The sequence below is a fragment of the Ambystoma mexicanum genome, chromosome 1q, assembly GCF_040938575.1.
Source record: "Ambystoma mexicanum isolate Mex_15411 chromosome 1q, UKY_AmexF1_1, whole genome shotgun sequence".
NCBI classification, from domain to species: Eukaryota; Metazoa; Chordata; class Amphibia; order Caudata; family Ambystomatidae; genus Ambystoma; species Ambystoma mexicanum.
The window spans coordinates 1,238,470,086-1,238,489,643 of NC_090922.1; the positions used below are offsets into that span (position 1 = coordinate 1,238,470,086).

The 19,558-nt window shown below is 48.7% G+C and overlaps 1 protein-coding gene and 1 long non-coding RNA gene across 15 annotated transcripts in view; one reads left to right on the forward strand and one right to left on the reverse strand.

Moving 5' to 3' along the window:
- Positions 1–19,558, forward strand: part of DOCK7 (dedicator of cytokinesis 7) — a 1,498,361-nt gene that overhangs the window by 795,178 nt on the left and 683,625 nt on the right. For all 14 annotated transcript variants that reach the window (XM_069642017.1, XM_069642019.1, XM_069642018.1 and 11 more), the window contains one exon: positions 1,442–1,606. In XM_069642017.1, coding sequence (XP_069498118.1) covers positions 1,442–1,606 — 165 coding nt within the window. The remainder of the gene's footprint in view (positions 1–1,441; positions 1,607–19,558) is intronic.
- The window catches only part of LOC138544921 (uncharacterized), a 191,407-nt gene that overhangs the window by 14,000 nt on the left and 157,849 nt on the right, over positions 1–19,558 (reverse strand). The window lies entirely within an intron of this gene.

Here is a 19,558-nt window from a genome sequence, read left to right on the forward strand (position 1 = left end):
CTGGAGGTAAATCTGCCTCCATTCTACCAAATTGCAGCAGAATTGGAGTAATTCTGCCGTACTCCCCCAGGGAGTCTACTAAATGGGGACTCTTTTCCAAGATGGGCGCCATGGAAAAGGACAGTCGACTTCTAATGAGCCCCAAAGACTGCAATAATTTCATGAAATCTGGGACAGATGGGAGACTGGTAGAAAGTCACAGTTTGTACAGATACCTCCTTCATAAACAATTGGTTGGAAACCTTTTATACTGCACTCCCTCATGGATACATACAATAATGTTGATTGGTGAGTCGTTGTTTTGGTTAGCATTGCAGTGATGTACATTTCTTGCACCTTGTATTTATGCCAAAAACTCATAGAATGTGTCTTTAAAACATTGTAGTGGGCATAGTCGGTGTATTATTCCAATGCATTACACAAATCATTTTCTTATTTTTTAAATTGCCATTAATACTTATATATAGCTGCCTTATGCCATACATTAAATATTTTTGACTTGAAAAAGTTCAGACACTTTATATGGGTTTTCATTTTAATTCATTGGAGACATGGGAAATGATGGGCATAAGAATGAACCGACCCGTGGAACTGAGGAATTGTAGATTTTGTAAATTGACATGAAGCTTGGAAACATTGTGTGCTGAAATAAACACTGGACAAACAAAGATTGATTATATTAAGAGAATTGTTCACAATCAGGTGTTTATCTCATTTTACTTTTAGAGCCGCTGCATCGGGTTTAATCTGGTATCACTGACTTTGACCCTGATAAGGTGTTTGTTGGCTTTGTTAAAAGAGAATATATAAAGGTGGATGCCATTTAAAGATTAGGATATTTTAAAACAGAAATGGGGAATATAAATGTATTGTTTTAAAGTTATGTAGGATTATTTGTAATTTTCATGAATGATGAAGGAAATTGTGTGATCATGAGTTTTCTATGTAAACCTTTCAGTATGTTGGTGTACAAGGTTTTATTTAAACTAAGCAAAATCTTATTATTAATATTAATAATAATAATAATAATAATAATAATAATAATAATAATAATAATAAAAGCTTCCTAGTTGACACATATTGACACAGCCTTGTTTCAACATCGACCTACAACATTTAAATTTGTACAGATTGTGTTGTAATCAATCAATTGGAATACATTTGCTATATACAACTAGACATGTTACAACCTCTGGTAAGTGTACCTGAAGGATGCTGGTTGTTGTTTTCACAGTTACATGTCTGGATTTAAATATATTGACTTTGAAGGGGAATCTCACTTTATGACTAGTGTATTTCCACTATTGAAGCAGGATCACATCCTTGTCTGATATAAAAATTAAACCCTGATATAACCCAGTTGTCCCAATATTTACTAGGCGGTGCATGTTGGTTACCTGTCAATACACAGTAATGAATAATAAATCCTTTCTGTTGTCAGTCAACCTTGGTCAAGCATCTTTTGAAGCAATGGCATCGATAGTGAACAGACTCCACAAAAACTTGGAAACCAACCAGGACCAACATGGCCGAAATAACCTACTTGCCTCGTACATTTATTATGTTTTCCGTCTCCCGAATACGGACCCACATTCTCAGTCACCAGGTATTGCTTCAGTGAATCTCTTGCGATATATATTTTATATGCAATTGAAAATGTTCTTACTAGTTTGTATGTCTTTTTGAATGGTGTATAAAAACCTGGTTTTGTTGCTTTTTTAATTGTGATTTTCACACAGATGTTTCATAGTGTTTTTAAATTGAAACCATAATGCTAAACTGTAGCACACACACTTAACTTTGATTCTTGAAATGTATACCTTCTCTAAATAAACAGATGGTTTGTGCACTGTTGCTTTCAAACTAGGTTTGGGCTATAAGAATCCCTATTTTGGCAGAGTTGTATCAATTAGACTGGCACAATTGAAATAGAGTTTTATTAAACAAACATTAATATCAGAAAACTTTTTTCGAGGGGATTGGGTCCTCCGACGTATTCCATATCTATGACATGTAATCACCACAGCTGTGCTGCTTCGGAAACTTTTTCGGCGTCTGCGTCCTGCGTCGATGCGCCGTCGTCGAGGACCTCCTCCGACGTCATCCGATGTGATAAGTAGGACGCACGACGCCCATAGCCTCAGTTCCGTTTTTTCGGCGAACGTGTTGCTTCGTGTTTCTCGGTTTAAACGCCTCGACTCTTTGGAGTTCTGTTCTATCTCGGTTCTTCGAACCTGTTCGTTTGTGAAAATCCTATCTGAAGATGTCTACTTCGTCTTCGACCCCGCGTCCGGGTTTCAAGAAGTGCGGGGAGTGTGGGTCCAAGGTGTCGGTGACGGACTCGCACAACGCCTGCCTCTGGTGCCTCGGGGAGGCCCACGACACGGATGACTGTATCGACTGCCAGTCGCTCACGTCCAAAGCCTTACGCGAACGTAAGAAGTTGTTGTCGGTAGGTCGGGTGTCCAAGCCCCGGAAGTCGAAGTCTGCGGGGCTTTCGACGGATGATTCGAGGGGTGACTCTCCGTGTCATCGTCGGAAGTCTCGTGGGTCTCCTTCTAGGAGTCGGTCTCGCCACTCCTCAGCCTATTCGAGGCATTCTCGGAAGCGCCGTCGCCGGTCGTCTTCCAGGTCCTCTTCGGAGGGCTCTGCCCGGCACGTCGCTTACCCCTCCAGCCGTGCGACGCCGGAGGAATGCGCTTCCTTCGGGAAGAAGATGCTGGCGATTCTTGAGTCGCAGGGTACTCAGCCGTCCGCGCCCCCGAGTGGGGTCGGTCGTGTGAGGTCGAGAGACACCGCTCGCAAGAGTGGTCGGCACGAGTCACGGAAGAGGTCCCGTTCGGACAAGGGGACTCGTTCTCGGCGTACCCGTTCCAGGTCCCGGTCCTCGACGCGTTCGAGACCGTGTGCACCTGTGATGTCTTCGAAGAAGGCATCGACGTCTCTGGCGTCGAGGGCGTCGTCAGGCTTTCTCGAGGCTCTGGCTCCGAGGAAGTCGTCGATGCCGTCGACGCTCAGGTCGTTGAGAGACACGCTCGGGGCTCCGGCCTCGAGGGCTGTGTCAAGCCGCCGATTCTGGAGGCGCTGCATCTGACGTCGACGCCGATTTCCTCAACGTCGACGCTGATCCTCTCGGCGCTGATGCCGGTTCTCTCGACGCTGGCGCCGATTCGCTCGACGCCATCGACGCCTTTCGTGTCGGAGGTACCCCAGGGCACGGGTGGACCCCCTAGGAAGGCTCTGGTTAAGAGCAAGCACTCTCGAGTGCCTTCTTTTCGCCACCTGGACTATATTTCAGAGGCGGATGAGGATTCTGATGGCCTGGTTCCCAGTCAGGTTCCGGATGAAATTGTCTCGGGCCATAGTCAGTTTGACGAGTTGAGACAGTCACTGCATGATGCCAGTGGACTGGACACGTCTCCGGAGGTGGAGTTTTGTAGGCCTGATCCTGGCTCTCATGCTGATTCCTCGTACCGGCGCCTTATGGCTAGGGTTTCTGGGTACTTGGGATGGTCTGCTCCCCCAGGGGAGTTTGTGCAGGATGATCTGACAGACATCCTTGATGTTGGTCCCCCAACTGACCCGGTTCTGCCGTTCCATATGGCTTTACAGAGAAGGGTGGCGGCGGCTTGGACTGCTCCGGAGAGTCTCCCGGCGGTGGGCAGATCCTTGTCGCGAAAATACCGTCCAGCCAGTGGCGACCCCTGCTACTTGACCAGGCACCCCACTCCGGAGAGTTTGGTGGTGCAGGCGGCCACGGCCCCGGCGAAGCAGGCGTCGTACCCTACCATCCCTCCTGATAGGGACGACAAACGTTTTGATGGCTGGGCGAAGAAAGTGTTTTCTTCTGGTGGTATGACGCTTCAGGCGGCCAACTCCATTTGTGCCTTGTCACGTTTCACGCACACTCTGTGGAACTGTGTTGCGTTAGCGGCTGAACATGTTCCCGAAGGGGGCGAACGGGATGGTTTCCTTGCTATGGTCCAGGATGGTAAGGATGCCATGTGTGAGTCCGTTCAGTCGGGTTTGGACTTAGCTGAATGCGTCAGTAGGTCCATGGCGGCGAGCACCGTGATACGCAGGTTTGCGTGGTTGCGGAAGTCGGGGTTTGCTCCTGATGTGCAGTCCCGGCTCCTCAACATGCCCTTTGACGGTGAACACCTTTTTGGCAGCAAGGCTGACGAGAGCCTTGAGAGGTTGCAGACCTCAAAAGCTGCAGCGAAGTCGTTGGGCGCTGCAGTTCGCCAACCTCCGCCTTTTCGTCCTAGGGGACAGCAGTGGAGGGGTGGGTCCTTTCGCTATTACTCATCCTTCAGTAAAGCGAGAGGAGCTGGCAGTTAAAGAGGCCAACGCAGGGGTACCAGAGGTGGACGACAGGGTACCCGTGGTGCCAAGGCCGCTCGGGCAGTTGCCTCTTTGCCCTCAGGTAACGCCGCAGCCGCTCCCACTCTGTCGTGAGGCCATGTCCCATGGTTCGCCGGTTGGGGGAAGGCTGGCGCAGCATCTTGTAGAGTGGCAAGCCATTACTTCAGATGTGTGGGTTCTGGAGATCATAACCCACGGCTACTGTCTTCCTTTTCGGCACAGGCCTCGCGACAATCCACCGGGGAACCTCTCTTTGCAGAGTCCGGATCCACTCCTTGCGCAGGAAATTCAAGCCCTGCTGGAGAAAGGCGCCATAGAACTGGTGCCTGTAGCGGAGAGGAACAAGGGATGGTATTCCCCTTATTTTTTGATTTCGAAGAAAGACGGGGGATTGAGACCCATCGTGGACTTGCGCGGTTTGAACAAACTCCTCAGGAAGGACAAGTTCAAGATGGTTACTCTCTCTCAAGTCCTCCTGGCCCTTCAGCTTCAGGACTGGTTGGTGTCACTCGACCTCAAGGATGCTTACTTCCATGTGCCGATCCATCTCAAGCACAAGAAGTACCTGAGGTTCGCGGTTGGCGACACGCACTTTCAGTTTCAGGTCCTGCCGTTCGGATTGACCTCCGCCCCGAGGGTTTTCACCAAGCTCATGGTGGTGGTGGCAGCGCATCTCAGGCAAGGGGGGATTCACGTCTTCCCCTACCTGGACGATTGGTTGATCAGGGGGAGCTCTCCCGAGCAAGTCCTGGATCATCTATCGGTCACCTGTCGCTCCCTTCACAGGCTGGGCTTCTCCCTCAATTTAAAGAAGTCCCATTTGACGCCAACGCAGCGGCTCCAGTACATCGGAGCAGTGCTCGACACTTCCCTGGGGCAGTGTTTTCCTCCCCAGGTGAGGGCTCTTCACATTCAGCAGATGGTGCACAAGTTTCAGCATGCCCAGACGCTCCCAGCGTTCGAGTTCTTGAGGTTGCTCGGCCTCATGGCATCCTGCATTCTTCTGGTGCCAGAGGCTCGCCTGCGGATGAGATCTTTGCAGTGGGCACTCAAGTCGCAATGGTCACAGTCCTCCGGCAGGATGTCGGACTCGATTCAGGTGCCGTCCTCGGTCGCCCGGGACCTTCTGTGGTGGGCCGTCGAAGGCAACTTGATGAAGGGGGCTCCATTTTGGCTTCCCTGGCCGGAGGTGACGATCGTGACGGATGCATCCCTCACGGGATGGGGAGCTCATGCCAACGGGCTGACAGTCAGCGGTCGTTGGTCTCCGTCGGAGTCCAGACTCCATATCAATCTGTTGGAGCTGAGGGCCGTCAGGCTAGCCCTGAAGGCTTTTCTGCCGTCTGTGCGAGGGAAGAATGTCCTGATCCTGACGGACAACACAGTGGCCATGCACTACCTCAACAAAAAGGGGGGGGGCAGGGTCACTTCCTCTGTGCAGGGAGGAGATGCAGCTCGAGTTCTGGGCCATCCAGCAGGAAGTTTCGATCTCGGCAGTTCATCTGGCCGGAGCCGAAAACGTGACGGCGGACGCTCTGAGCAGGCAGAGCGCGATCTCTCACGAGTGGGAGTTGGCTCAGGAGATTCTCCTGGAGATCTTTGCCCTTTGGGGGACCCCTCAAGTGGATCTCTTCGCCTCCAGTGTCAACCGGAAGTGCGAAAGGTTTTGCTCGCGGGAATTTCCTGCAAAAGGAGCCTTAGGAGACGCGTTCGTGGTGGATTGGTCATTCCCGCTGCTGTACGCGTTTCCTCCAGTCCCCGTCATCCCGCAAGTGCTGCGGAGGTTACGGAAGTTTGGTTCCCGGATGCTCCTCATTGCCCCGGCGTGGGCTCGGAGGACGTGGTACCCGGACCTTCTCGACTTATCCATCTGCCCTCCACGTCGTCTTCCCTACCGAGACGATCTGCTCTCACGGGAGGGGGGTCAGGTTCTCCATCCAGAGGTCAGATCCCTCAACCTTCACGCTTGGCTTCTGAAAGGTTGAGGTATAAGGATTGGGACCTCCCTGAGGACGTGATGGAGGTGTTGCTTTCGGCCCGAAGGCCAGCAACAAAGTCTCTGTACCGTTGCCGTTGGCATAAGTTCTGCGACTGGTGCAGAGTTCAGAATGTGGATCCTTTTGCATGTGACATCCCCATGGTTCTGTCCTTTTTATTTTCTTTGGCCCACAGGGGCTTGCAAGTGGGTACCGTTAAGGGTTACCTGGCGGCGCTGTCCATCTTTAAGCGCTCGTCTGAAGAGTGTTCTTACTTTAAAATCCCTTTGATTTCACAGTTCCTGAAAGGGCTCACTAATGTGTTCCCTCCGTCACCTTGTTCTTAAGTTTCTTATGGGTGCTCCGTTTGAGCCTTTACATTCTTGCCCTTTGAGGCTGTTAACTCTGAAAACTGTGTTTTTAGTTGCGGTTACTTCCGCTCGCAGAGTGAGTGAGTTACAGGCACTTTCAGTTAAGCCTCCCTTCACTGTATTTCACAAGGACAGGGTTGTCCTTAGAGTTCGTCCTTCTTTTCTTCCGAAGGTAGTGACGGAATTTCATTTGGCCCAGAAGGTTGTTCTTCCGGCATTCTATCCTCCTCCGCATCCTGGTAAGAAAGAGGAGAGGCTCCATAGGCTTGATCCTAGGAGAGCTTTAAGCTTTTATGTTTCACGCATGTCCCGGGTCAGAGTGGATGATCAACTCTTTATTGGTTACGCTGGAAAGCGTTTGGGGCAAGCTGTGACGAAACAGACTTTGTCTCGCTGGATTATTTTGGCCATTTCGGAGTGCTACCGCTTGGCGGGTAAGGACCCACCGGCTGGCTTGCGGGCCCATTCTACCAGGGGTATGGCTGCGTCTACTGCCCTGCAGAGGGGTGTTCCTATTCGCAACATCTGTGATGCAGCCACCTGGGCTTCAGTACATACATTTGTACGTCACTATTCCCTCGATTCCATCCGAGCACAGGATCTGGCCTTTGGCAAGGCGGTCCTTTGCTCTGCTATTTGATTGGCTATTCTACATTTTGATTCTAAATTCTTTCCCTCCTCCTTGCTTTGGTACTGCTTTGGGAGTCTGTCATAGATATAGAATACGTCGGAGGACCCAATCCCCTCGAAGAACAAGTTACTTTCTTACCTGGTAACGTTCGTTCGATGGGATGGTCCGACGACGTATTCCATGTCGCTCCCGCCCTGCCTTCCCCGCTGCAGAATTTCTTTTGCGATTGCAGCTTACGTTCCGCAAGGCTTTGTGTCTGACTGGCAGTTGACTTATGTCACACGTTCTGGGGGAAAAAACTACAACTGAGGCTATGGGCGTCGTGCGTCCTACTTATCACATCGGATGACGTCGGACGTCGGAGGAGGTCCTCGACGACGGCGCATCGACGTCATCGACGCAGGGCGCAGACGCCGAAAAAGTTTCCGAAGCAGCACAGCTGTGGTGATTACATGTCATAGATATGGAATACGTCGTCGGACCATCCCATCGAAAGAACGTTACCAGGTAAGAAAGTAACTTGTTCTTCTGTCATTTTCATGATCTAAAGTTGTTCCATATCATATCACAATCTTTCATTCTTTCTATTTTCCTTCAGTTGTTCCTTGTTGGTTTTCTTGTTGGTTTTCTTAATCCCAGAGCTACTGTTCTCTCCATTCACGTCCTTTTCAAGGTTTAGGTTATTTTTCTTTTTAAACTCTATGACTTATTTTCTACTTAGCCACTAATTGCCAACAAAAAGGGTCAGGTAATTGTCCTAAATAATTCCTTCCAGCCTTCCAGCTTCAATGTATCTTTCTCTGGTGGCACACTGGGTTTGGATTACTCAGGTTGTGTCTGCTATCTCAGACTCTCACAGATTAAAGTGGAAATCCATAAATCCAAAAACACTCAGTGAAGACTGATAGGGGGAACAACCTGTGCATTCCCCTCAGAACTATGAAACCAGGCACAGGTCAAGAATTGTTTTCACTATTTGTAGGTATGTTTGCCTCTTGTGCAACCTTAGTCACTGTGAACCTTGGTTCTTAATGTTCACTTCGACACACCCGCTACCCTTTTGCAAGTTCCAGGGTGTGGGTATTGTGTCGACAAACAATCTAAAAAATGCTCTCTACCTAGTCGGATAGAGAGACACATTGTGCTCATAAAACTCATTTCTTCTACTTGCTGCCAAACATGAATTCTGGCTCTTCTAATCTTCCATATTTTGATTTTTCCATATACACCATTTTAACACTAATGTTGATCCCAAACTGCAGTTTCTTACTTGGCTTAAGGTTCTTCTCACATTTTGAATGCTTTGTGATTTTGCTTTACCCTATTGCTAGCTAGAGGTATCAAGAGGTGATTTATCAATCGATGCCAGCAAGACACACATGATATTGTAAATTAGACCGAATACAAATGGAATATATGCCATTCCACGCACAATCTTAAAAAATAGGCCTGGATACATTCTCCATAGTGACACCAGACTGAGCTGAAAATTGTCAGCATAATCAACAGAGAAATGGGTTTTGATTTATTTATGAGGCATGGCTTTGTGATACTATACACTATATTCATTTGTTATTAGAGAAATAATGCATAGCTCCAGTGACCTTGAATACACTGGTTAAGAGACCTTTGAGTTGGAGATCTTTTAACAGGATGGTGTATCCAAGAGTTTGAGGGAGTGTGAGATATCCTAACAATGGTTGATAGGACCATAGAAGGTTGGGTGACTCTCGAGGGGTGATGCATACACTCATGGCATAGGGCTAACAAAACTCTCTAGTAAGGAATAACTAGTGCTTACACATTTATGTCTACAAAAGTGCTGAGTTGTATCCACAACTGGCTCTGGGTTGATTCACCTTGATATTTAAACATGAGACATTGGTCAGCGGGAATGGTGACTGACGAACCACACAGTTCATATCAGACATTTGTATTCCTTATTTAACCCTGGTAGTGGCCTGTCTTAAATAATAAATTCCAGCAAAAGGGGCACAAATAAGAAATAGAAGGTGAGACCTTTTTCTTAGACTAAAGTGACGTTTAAACCACGCTCATTCTGCTACTGGCAGATGTAATTGATTAGCCTATAAAGGATTGTGTGGTACTGGTCATTTCATATGAGAGTTTCCTAAGCATTCAGAACTGGATCTGCGTGAAATTACCGAATACAAAAGTCCGACCTCCAGAAGTCTGATTTTTTTTAAAATTTATTTTTCTTCAACTTTTCTGCAAATATATATGTGGGGGGGCCCTTACCCCTATACATTTTTATTCAATTTACCCCCCCCACATATATATATATATATGTGGAAAATTTGGGGTTCGGTCTTTTGGGGGTCGAACATTTGGTATTAGGTAATTTCGTACAATACCTTCAGAACTTGGATGCTGAACTCCTTGTGAACATTCATGGGTCATATCCTGCCACTAGCTAAACAAGTTCAATTTAAATCATTATGCCATAGAGACAATCACAGAAGATCGATGGATGGAATAGCTTTCAATCAACCATAAGCACTGTCAATTGCAGTGGGAAGTCATCCAAGCAATGGTTTTTCATCCTGCTGTGCTTTTACAGAAGATGAAAAATCATATTGAAATCAGGCTTGCTTGTTGCTTCCACCAAAAAAGGTGAAGCCCAGTCCCAAACTATTTGTCATATCCCTTTTGCACAAGACCAAAAGCAACCCCAGACATGTTTCAGCCTCATTCGGTATCTTTTTTGACCTGGGCATACCCCTGCCTTGCTTAGGGGGGCTTTGAAATATTGAAGAGCGATGGATTGAAAGAGTTTGACTTAAATACTGGCTAACTACGGTGTTATGCCCCCGATTCCCAGGCGAGGCGTCGGCAGGAAGGTAGGCCCTGGGGCTGCGCAGCTCCAGCGGGAGCAAGAAGGACACGGACGCTCGTGCGTTACTGTCCTGCCCCAGAGCTGCCCACGCGCAGCGGGGGCGGGGCTTTTATTGTGAACGCCTTGCGTCATCGCGTAGCGGGACGCAAGGCGGATGTAACATTCCTCCTTTATTTTAAACAAAACATTAACAAATAAACATTGCTTGGACAAACTGTTCTAACCATATAATTAGGTAGTCTCTCGAGAGGGTCTTCTACCACTCATAGTCTGTGTCTGGCCAGAGGCTGGGGCGCAGTTCTTAGACTATCATCCACCCCTGGGCGCAAACCCCTGGCTCCCATCGGGTTGCTCACCTTCATCATTCGGCTCACCCAGTCCTGGTTCACTCGGCGATTCCTCCATTCCGTCGTCCATGGTCGCTTCGTCTTCCGGGTGGACATGTCCCTCCCCCATGGGCAGGTCTTCTTCTTCCACCGGTTGCGGCTCTCCGTCCGTCCAAAGATCCTTTGGTACTGCCTTGAACCAAGACGCATTTCTCGTTACTTGTCTTTGCTCCCTCCTGGCTGTTATCATGGTGCTGTGCCACTGGCTCACAGTCCATGGGACAGCATCATATTGGGTGTCTAATTTCGATTTTGATGGGTTTCTCACCATGACCACTTGATCACCAACTCGATTGTGGGACCTCTTGTCCTCCTTTGTTCGGTGAGTTCACGGTCATACGTGTCTGGGCTCCTGCTCGGTTGGTGTGGGATGGATGAGTTGATGATTGTTCCATACATCATGTCCGCCGGCGGTATACCCGTTGTGCTGTGGGGTGTTACCCTGTAATTCCTCAGGAATCTGTATAAATCCACTCTCCAGGGGCTAGCGTTGACGTGCGACAGGCGCAAGACTTTGTTCACCGTTCGGATGAAACGTTCAACGTCGCCATTGGCCTGCGCCCATCTCGGCATTATGTGGTGGTAGTGGATGTTGAGTACCGTGAGGTATTTCTTGAATTTCTCTCCTTGGAACGGTGGGCCGATGTCACTCCTAAACCTCCTTGGAAGGCCATGCATTGCGAACATTTTCTCGATTGCGGGTATGACCGCTTCTGCTGCCGTGGAGTTGACGATTTCGACCTCAGGGTACCTGGAGTGGTTGTCGATCGCCACCAATAGGTATGTGCCTTCCTGTATTTGGCAGATGTATATGCTGATGGCGTCCCATCTAGCGAACCCTCGCTCCGCTGATAGGATGGGTTCGGGACTGGGCGGCGCCACCGTTATTTGGCATGTGAGGCAGGTGTTGACTAGCTGCTCGACTTTTTCATCGATATGGGCGAACCAGACGTGGTGCCTTATCCGTGCCTTGGTTCTTACCATCCCCTGGTGGCCTTAGTGCGCCAGCGCCACTAGGCTTGTAGGGATGAAGATCCGGGTCCCTCGTAGGATGAGCCCCTTTTCTGTGATGGATAGGTCTAGTCTGACTGTGAAGATTCCCGTGAGGAATTCTTTGGCCTCCGCTGTTCTGTTATGGATGTTCCGAAGGAACCACTTCCATTCCCCCGAAATGATTGTGTCTTTCACCATATCGCAGCATGGGTCGCTTTGTGTGGCCTCTACGATGTCTTCTATTCCAATGGCTCTTGGCTTCATGGTGTGTATCACCTGGCAAAGGTGTTCCTCCGTTTCTTCCGCCATGTGCATTTCCCCCGGTGTGGCCGCTCTTGGGTGTCTTGACAGGAAATCTGACGGGTTGCCACTGCCTGGCCGATACGCTAGCTCGAAGTCATATTGTTGAAGATGTAACAGCCCCTTTACAATTCTGGCAGGGGGATGTGATGAAGTGCCTGTGAAGATCGGGAGTAGTGGTTTGTGATCCGTATAGGTCTTGAATTTTCAACCGTATAGAAATAGATGAAAATGGCGGCAGCCCCACAGTACTGCGATCGCTTTTCTTTTTCGATTTGTGAGTACCGTTGCTCCGTCGGTGTCAGTGCGCGGGATGCACAGGCAATCGGCATCGATTCTCCTGTGTTTGCTACCTGTATGAGGATGGCTCCCAGACGGGGCTGGCGTCAACATACAGTTCGGTGAACAGGGCAGGGTCGTAATATGCCATGGTGGTGTCTGCCGAGAGTGAAGTCTTGATGTGTTCGAACGCTTCTTGGCAGGTTGGCTCCCAAGCCCATTTTGTGCTGGCTTTCATGAGTTCTCGAAGGGGTTCTGATAGTGTGGCCAGGTTCGGAATGACCCTTCCGCAGTAGGTAGCCATTCCTAGGAAACTGCAAACCTCCGTCGGTGTGGTGGGGGGTGAGGCAGCCTGGATGTCCGCTACTTTTTGGGGGTCTGCCGAAATGCCTGCGCTGTTAAAGGTGTACCCGAAAAAAGAGATCTCTTCCTTTAGGAACTCGCATTTCTCTTTGTGGATTGTCAACCCAGCACTCTCTAGCCTGCTAAGTAGCATGTGGAGCCTTTGTACGTGTTCTTCCTTATTTTCTGCATGAATGAGAATATCATCACTGATGTTTAGGACCCCCGGAATGTCGCTTATCACCTCCTGGATGGTTTGCTGAAAAGCCTCAGCCGCCGAGGAGATCCCAAAGCTGAGCCGCTTGTACCTGCATAGGCCGATATGAGTGGAAAACGTTGTGATGTAACGGGAATCATGGTGTAGTTTCAGTTGGTGATATCCGGCGTTCAGGTAAACTGTAGAGAATATCTTGGATCCTGTGAGGTCTGCTACTATTTCATCGAGGGTCGGGGTGATGTGATGCTCCCGTTTTATTGCTGCGTTGGGGAGGCGCATGTCGATGCATATTCTCACTTTTCAAGGTTGTTTGGGCTTTATGATGATGACCATGGGTGACACCCACGGCGTAGGCCCAGTCACTTCCTCGACGATGCCCGCTTTCTCAAGTGCCCGGAGCTCCTTTTCCACCTGGTTTCGTATGTGGAACAATGTTCTTCGGTGTCACACTGCTTGCGGTTGGACAGACTCATCAATGTGCAGCTTGATTGACTTCCCTTTTAGGCATCCAATTCCTTTGAGGAGGTTCGCGTATTTCTTGAGAATATTGTCGATGTCTTGTGAGTCGGTCACTTTGCATATGAAACTTATCAGTCCCAGGTCCTCTGCTGCTTCCCCGCTCAGAAGGCACTCAATGCCTGCGTTCACTACGTAGATTTTGGATTGCAGTGATTTTTCACCCTTGCTGAGTGTGGTTCGAAATCTGCCTACTATGGGCAGTGGAGTTTTGCACCCGTATGCAAACAGTAACGTGTCCGTCGATTTCAGGGCTGGTTGGGGCCATAGTTTTCTGAATGAGGTCAGTGGCATGACATTGACGGACGCCCCCGTGTCTATGGTCATTTGCGTGTCTTGCCCTTGGATCGCTACTTGGCATTTTCGCCTTTGCAGTCTCTTTTTGGGTGTTGTGCTTCCGTAGTTTAGTGCTGAAACTAGGTACACTTTCTTTCCTTTCTTCGGTTGGTCGTTTGCAGCTTCTTGCTGGGTGTGTGTCACATCGTCCCCTTCCTCCTCGGTCGACGAATTTGCGGTTTCGACGCGGCGGGCGCTGGCCTGTTTCTTTTTCTTTCCTGAATTTTTGTCCTGGGGTGTTTGTGGTTGTTGTTGTGGCACCCCCGACGATCTGCACACTCTTGCGTAGTGGTCTTTTCTGCCACATGCCCGCATGTGGTACCCTGGGGCGGGCAGTTGCATCTTCCGTGGCGAGGCCCTCCGCACCACCCACATTCCGTGGGTCCTGGGGTTCTGTGTTGCCATCTGGAGTGCGTGCTGTTTCCACTGGCCTCCTCTCTAGTTTATTGGCGATTCGTGATTTGTGCTACGGTCGCCATGGTAAGAGCTGGCTGGAGTTTCTGTAGGGTCATGCCCATGTGTGCTGCCCTGGCATGTGCCAACTCCCTCTGGCGGCCAAGTTCCAAGATTCTGGTCAGGGATATTCCTTTTTTGCTTAGCACCATCCTCCTTAGCTTCTCTGAGTGTATTCCATTTATGAGTTGGCGTCGGATCTCCTTTTCAATGTCCGTGAATTCACATGATATCGCGAGTTTCCAGAGCCTGGTGTGGTATGCATCCAGTGTCTCGTCTTCCATCTGTATGGTGGTACAGAATATAAATGTTTCATAGTCCGGATTGAGCTTGGGCATGAAGTGGACCGTCAGGGCATCCTTGGTTTGTTGGTAAATGTCTATGCCGTCCGTGATTGCCAGCGATTTGAAAATGCGTAGGACCTCATCCCCAACATTAAGTAGGAGTTGTGACCTCATTTTCCTTGATGTGGTAATGTCCTCCATGGCCATTTTTCGAATTTTTGTATCCACAACTGTCATCATGGGCCAACCGATGATGGGTCGGTGTATGGGTCAAAAGGGTTGAGTGCAATGGTAGACCCTCCTTGCGGTTGTGGCTGCGGCGTGGATGGTGACAGGTTGGCGGCTATTCTGGAGGGTGTGCCGGGCCTGGGAGTGGACGTGCCTGTCGCCATGTTTTATGACTAAGTCGCCCGTCAGTGCGCACCTATGGCAATTGTCCTCTCACCTTGGGCTGCTGTTGGTGCGGCCACTTGGCTTCTCCGTTGTGTGTCCACGTGTTTGGCCCTAGGCTTCTTCTCCTCCCTTTTTCCGCCTGCTGTCCAATTTGGAGAGGTCTGCCCAATAGTGTTTAGCCACTCTGTGCCAGCTTCTCAGCCACAGTTGTGGGCAAAGTCAGTAGCAACCCCAGCGTGTGTTTCATGGATTGCTTCAGCTGATTCATGAACATGTGAGAAAACAGAATTTTTTTTTCTTTTCAGGTGGGGCTTTGGGTGCCCCCACCTTCGTGCCCAAAAATGTCGCCCTTGCTAGGGGGTTTGTGTGCTGGGTGGCGGCGTCGCGTGTGCTGTTCTAGTCGCTTCCTCGTCGCCAGTGTTAAGTCCCCGATTCCCGGACGAGGTGTCGGCGGGAAGTCAGGAAGGTAGGCCCTGGGGCTACAGGGCCCTGCTGTGCAGTTCCAGCGGGAGCAAGAAGGACACGGACGCTCGTGCGTTACTGTCCTGCCACAGAACTGTCCACGCGGAGCGGGGGAGGGGCTTTTATTGTGAACGCCTTGCGTCACCGCGTAGCGGGATGCAAGGCGGATGTAACCTATGGCAACGGCCTGCTAAATCTGGCTCGCACAACCGGCAGTCTTCCATGTGTGTTTTTCTTTTTAATTTGGAAACGTAAAGGGGGACAATGTTCCCCTGCCACACCTTGTGTCTGTTGTTGACGGCCATGTTTGAATTCCTTCCTCCTTTTTCTGGTAGCTGTTTACATTTTCTGCAGCACTTGACATGTGGACATATAAATCAGTTTTTGAACTTGCCACCTGGCTCCGAGGGTGATAATAGCATTAGTGCCCACGGCGCAGCACCAAAAGGAGTTAATTGCCCTTTACCCTCGTCAATCAGCTTTATTTTCTTTTGGTTTCCTAGAGTTTACAGTGTTACTCATTGTTGCATTAAATGTTTTTAATTACTTTTATTCTGGCAGTTCATTGGTGGAGGCCTAAAAATACTCGATAAATTACCACGTATCATGAGCTGACACTACCTCAGGGAGATGTCCTCGTAGGAAAATAATGTAGTGGTTTGTTTGATAAAGCAAGAAAAGGCTCCCTTCAATCTACATGAACGGAATATATTCTGGCGAGAACATTTTTCATCAAAATAATTTAAAAATGAAAGACATGCATAAATGTCCCTTTTTGGTGAAAATGTGTACGGAAGCCAGAAAGATAGCACTCTCCCACACAGCACCTCCAAATATGTTAAGGGCAGCCATGTTTGGGTAGCCCCCCAAAAACTGGCTTTGTTGGAAGAATATAACAAAACAAATTTTCATCCGGGATAAGGCTGAAGAACAAGGGGCCCCTGCAGTGGAGTAACTTTGCTGAAAATGTTGGGGGTGGAGGGGATGACATTTGATGAAAAGGTGCCCCAGCCAAATGAATGTGGACAAAATGGTGTGCCATGAAAGTTGGGGGGGGACAAAAAACCCCCGTACTGCCCTAAAATTACGCTCATGGGTCCCTGGCCTGCCCCCACTCCTTTTACTCCCAGGACTGTTGGGTGGGGAGTGTATAACCTCCAAATCGGTATTACCTTTCTGTGACTGACAACTCTATTCGGTGTGCAGCCGCAGTAGCAGCTGGTGAATGTTTTAATTGGAGCTGCAAGTCACAACGAGTGTCCAGGAGCATTTTCCAACTCATTCATATGATTTGCCCACCATCTATGCCAATTTAAAAAATATTTTCATTCTCGCTAAGGCAATATATATAAATGGATGCTACACCAATATGTGCCAGTAATGCCATATAAGAGCATTCTCCTGTTTGGTTTACCAATGCAAAATACAATGTCATATTGATATTGATATTTTATTTCTATCGCGCTCATACACATGTGTTTCAGAGCGCGACGAGGCAAGGGAGGGGAACAAGGCAGAACAAAAAACAACGATCTTACTAGTCCCAGTGACATTGAAAACGCGCAAGTGCCAGGGAGAGGGAAGGTGGGCAAATGCAGGGGAATAGGGAGGAATTGGAAAATGCTGAGCATGGTAGTGCAGCCACCAAGTGGCAAGTGCAAGGTTTTGGGCACAGACCGGTGGGGACTGATAAATGCAGGGAAGGGGGCGGTGGGGACTATAGGGTTACACATACAGACCCAAAGTGCACGGGTCGCCAGAAGGCTGTGCGGGTGCGTGGCAGGGTGGGTCACTGGGCAAGTACCCGAAATAAGAAGGTAACCAGGTGCACGATGCCTAAGCAGAACAGATCAACCGGGGAGAGGAGAAGAGAAGGCAGACGCAAAGAGCAAGGCCTTGAGTTGCTTCCGGAACCGGAGATGGTTCTCCTCAAGTTTCAAAGCGGCAGGGAGGTTGTTCCAGAGGGAGGCCCCCATCATAGTAAGAAAGTATGCTCAGGTTGGCTGCACCAATGTAGGTAAGTATAGGCAGGTAATAACACTTGTCAGGTTTGATTTACTCTTGATGTTTAGTAATAAATGACATACTACAGTAAGAAAATATATCCATGTTGGATGCACAAATGTAGGCCAGTCTAGCCAAGTAATAATACTCATCATGCTGCCTTAACCATTGATGCCCAGTAAAAATGCCCTACTACAAAAGTAAAGTAATATGTCCAACTGGCCCCACCAATTGGGCCAGTACCACATAGGAACACTTAACATGCTGACTTCACCCTCAATGCCCATTAAAAAAAATACCAAGCCACAGTAAAAACATATTTACAGACTACTGGCCCAGTACCACACAGGAATACTGTTAATGCTGCATTTAATCTTTGAAGGCCAGTAGAAAATGCCATGCCACAGTAAGAAAATATACCCACCCCCCACCAATCAAAGATTCCAAGTGTTAACATCCCCGCAAAAATATCCCCATATTTCTGCGGAGATATTAAGGCATGGAACCTGCGGGGGACACCCCTGCAACCTCTGCATTATTTTTAAAGGAGCGGGGGACACCCCTGCAACCCCTGCTCCCAAAAACCCCAAAAATTATCCCCCCAAAAAAATATCACCTATGGCCCCTCCAGACGACTATATATACAGCAATATTTTTGGTGGGGACAATATGTAGTGATACCCAATCAAAGGCCTTCTCCACGACCCAGCACACAAGCATCAGAATTCATTAAGCATCATTCCTTCATTTGCTCTCACAGTCACATGCTTTCATCAGCATTCATATGGCATTAATTCTTCATTCACACTCACATTCCCCATATAGCATTGATAAGCTTGCATATTTACATGCGCACCCAGACAACATATATCCTCTCATTTTCAAACCCACTTACAAAACGCAAACCCTTCCATATACATGCATACTTTTTTACTATTTTCTTACCTGCAGCCCTACTCCAGAGATTTGCGTCGACTTAGCCTCACACCGTCTGCTGCAGCGAAGGTTCTCTAGCTCCTGTGTAGAATACAACAGGAAGCAGAGAGTGCTTTCTGTATACGTGTGGTGGAGCCAGAGCGCTTCCATCAGACCGCCATTCAAGCCCTGGAGGTGCGGAGAGGTGCAAGAGCTCCCTCTCAAACATTCAGCCCGGCAGTGCCCCAGCCTTCACACAATGGGCCATGCAACACTGGGGAAGCAAAATGCCCCTGACCTTGCATTCCTCATTGAAAATGTGCGCTGAGGTACTAGCGAAAAAAGTTAAAGCCATCCTAGTAGCACCCTTTCAGCTGCTTCTGGCATCTGGGGTTTAGAGTGTTTTCACTGGGGTGGCTTGGCTCACCCACAATGAGTGGTGAATCAAAGCACCATTGCCCATTGTGGACAAGCTGCCCCTGGTTTGCAGGCTGTGCTTTAGGCCCGGATCCCAGTCTGATGGAGACATGAGTCCCACTTCCTGTTTTGAGTTGCCTGAAGTGATTTTGCTTTGCAAGGGGGAGAGGAGAGTGTGGCAAGCATAACTGTAGATTTAAACAGGAGAGGAAATAGTTGGTATTTGAACAGGCCAATAACACAGCTTTGTTGTGTTTTTGAAGGGGCATACTGTAAATATTGCCTCATGGAGGGTATTCTGAGCATGTAGGATTTAACAGGAAACGAAGAGAGGAATTGGAGGTGGTTGCCAGCAGGTTGGCATGAAGTCTTGTAAGGTCCAAGGTGTAAACTCGGGCAGGAATTAGGATTAAAGGTAAATGTAAGGTCTGCATAAACACAACATGACATTTTAAGAAGTTATTTGTGAGGGGCCTGGAAGTGCAATTAAAAGTCAGGGGCCGGAAGAGTTGGGAGGAGACATGGAGGTCCGTGCCAGAGGGCTAAAGTCTTGAGTGAGGATTTGGGGAAGTGGCTGTATAGGTAGCTGATGCATTTGAAGATTGTAATGTGTTGGTGGGCGAAGGATGCAGATGTTCTACGTTTAAATCTACCTTTGTTAAAATCCACATTGTTTTCACAAAGAAGGTATTAATGTGGACAGTCTGTTCCATTGTGTATACACTAACAATTTAAGATGTAAATCACATTGGGCCTCATTACGAGCCTGGCAGTAGCTGTGCCTGTCTGGCAGGCACGGCTACTGCCATGCTCGCTACCGGCACCGCCTCCCGCGATTGGGCAATAACTGGCCAATTACAAGATGAAGGGGCTGTCAGGGACCCGCAAAGGAAACTCGGAATAAGGCGGTACGGTATGGACGGTGCCGGTGCCATACCGGCACCGTCCATACCGGACTGCCAGGGTCGTAATGAGGCCCAGTGACGTCTATCTGATTGTTAATTAATATTTTTGTACTTTCTGTTCTATTAATCACACTTAATATTTTGATAAAGAAGACT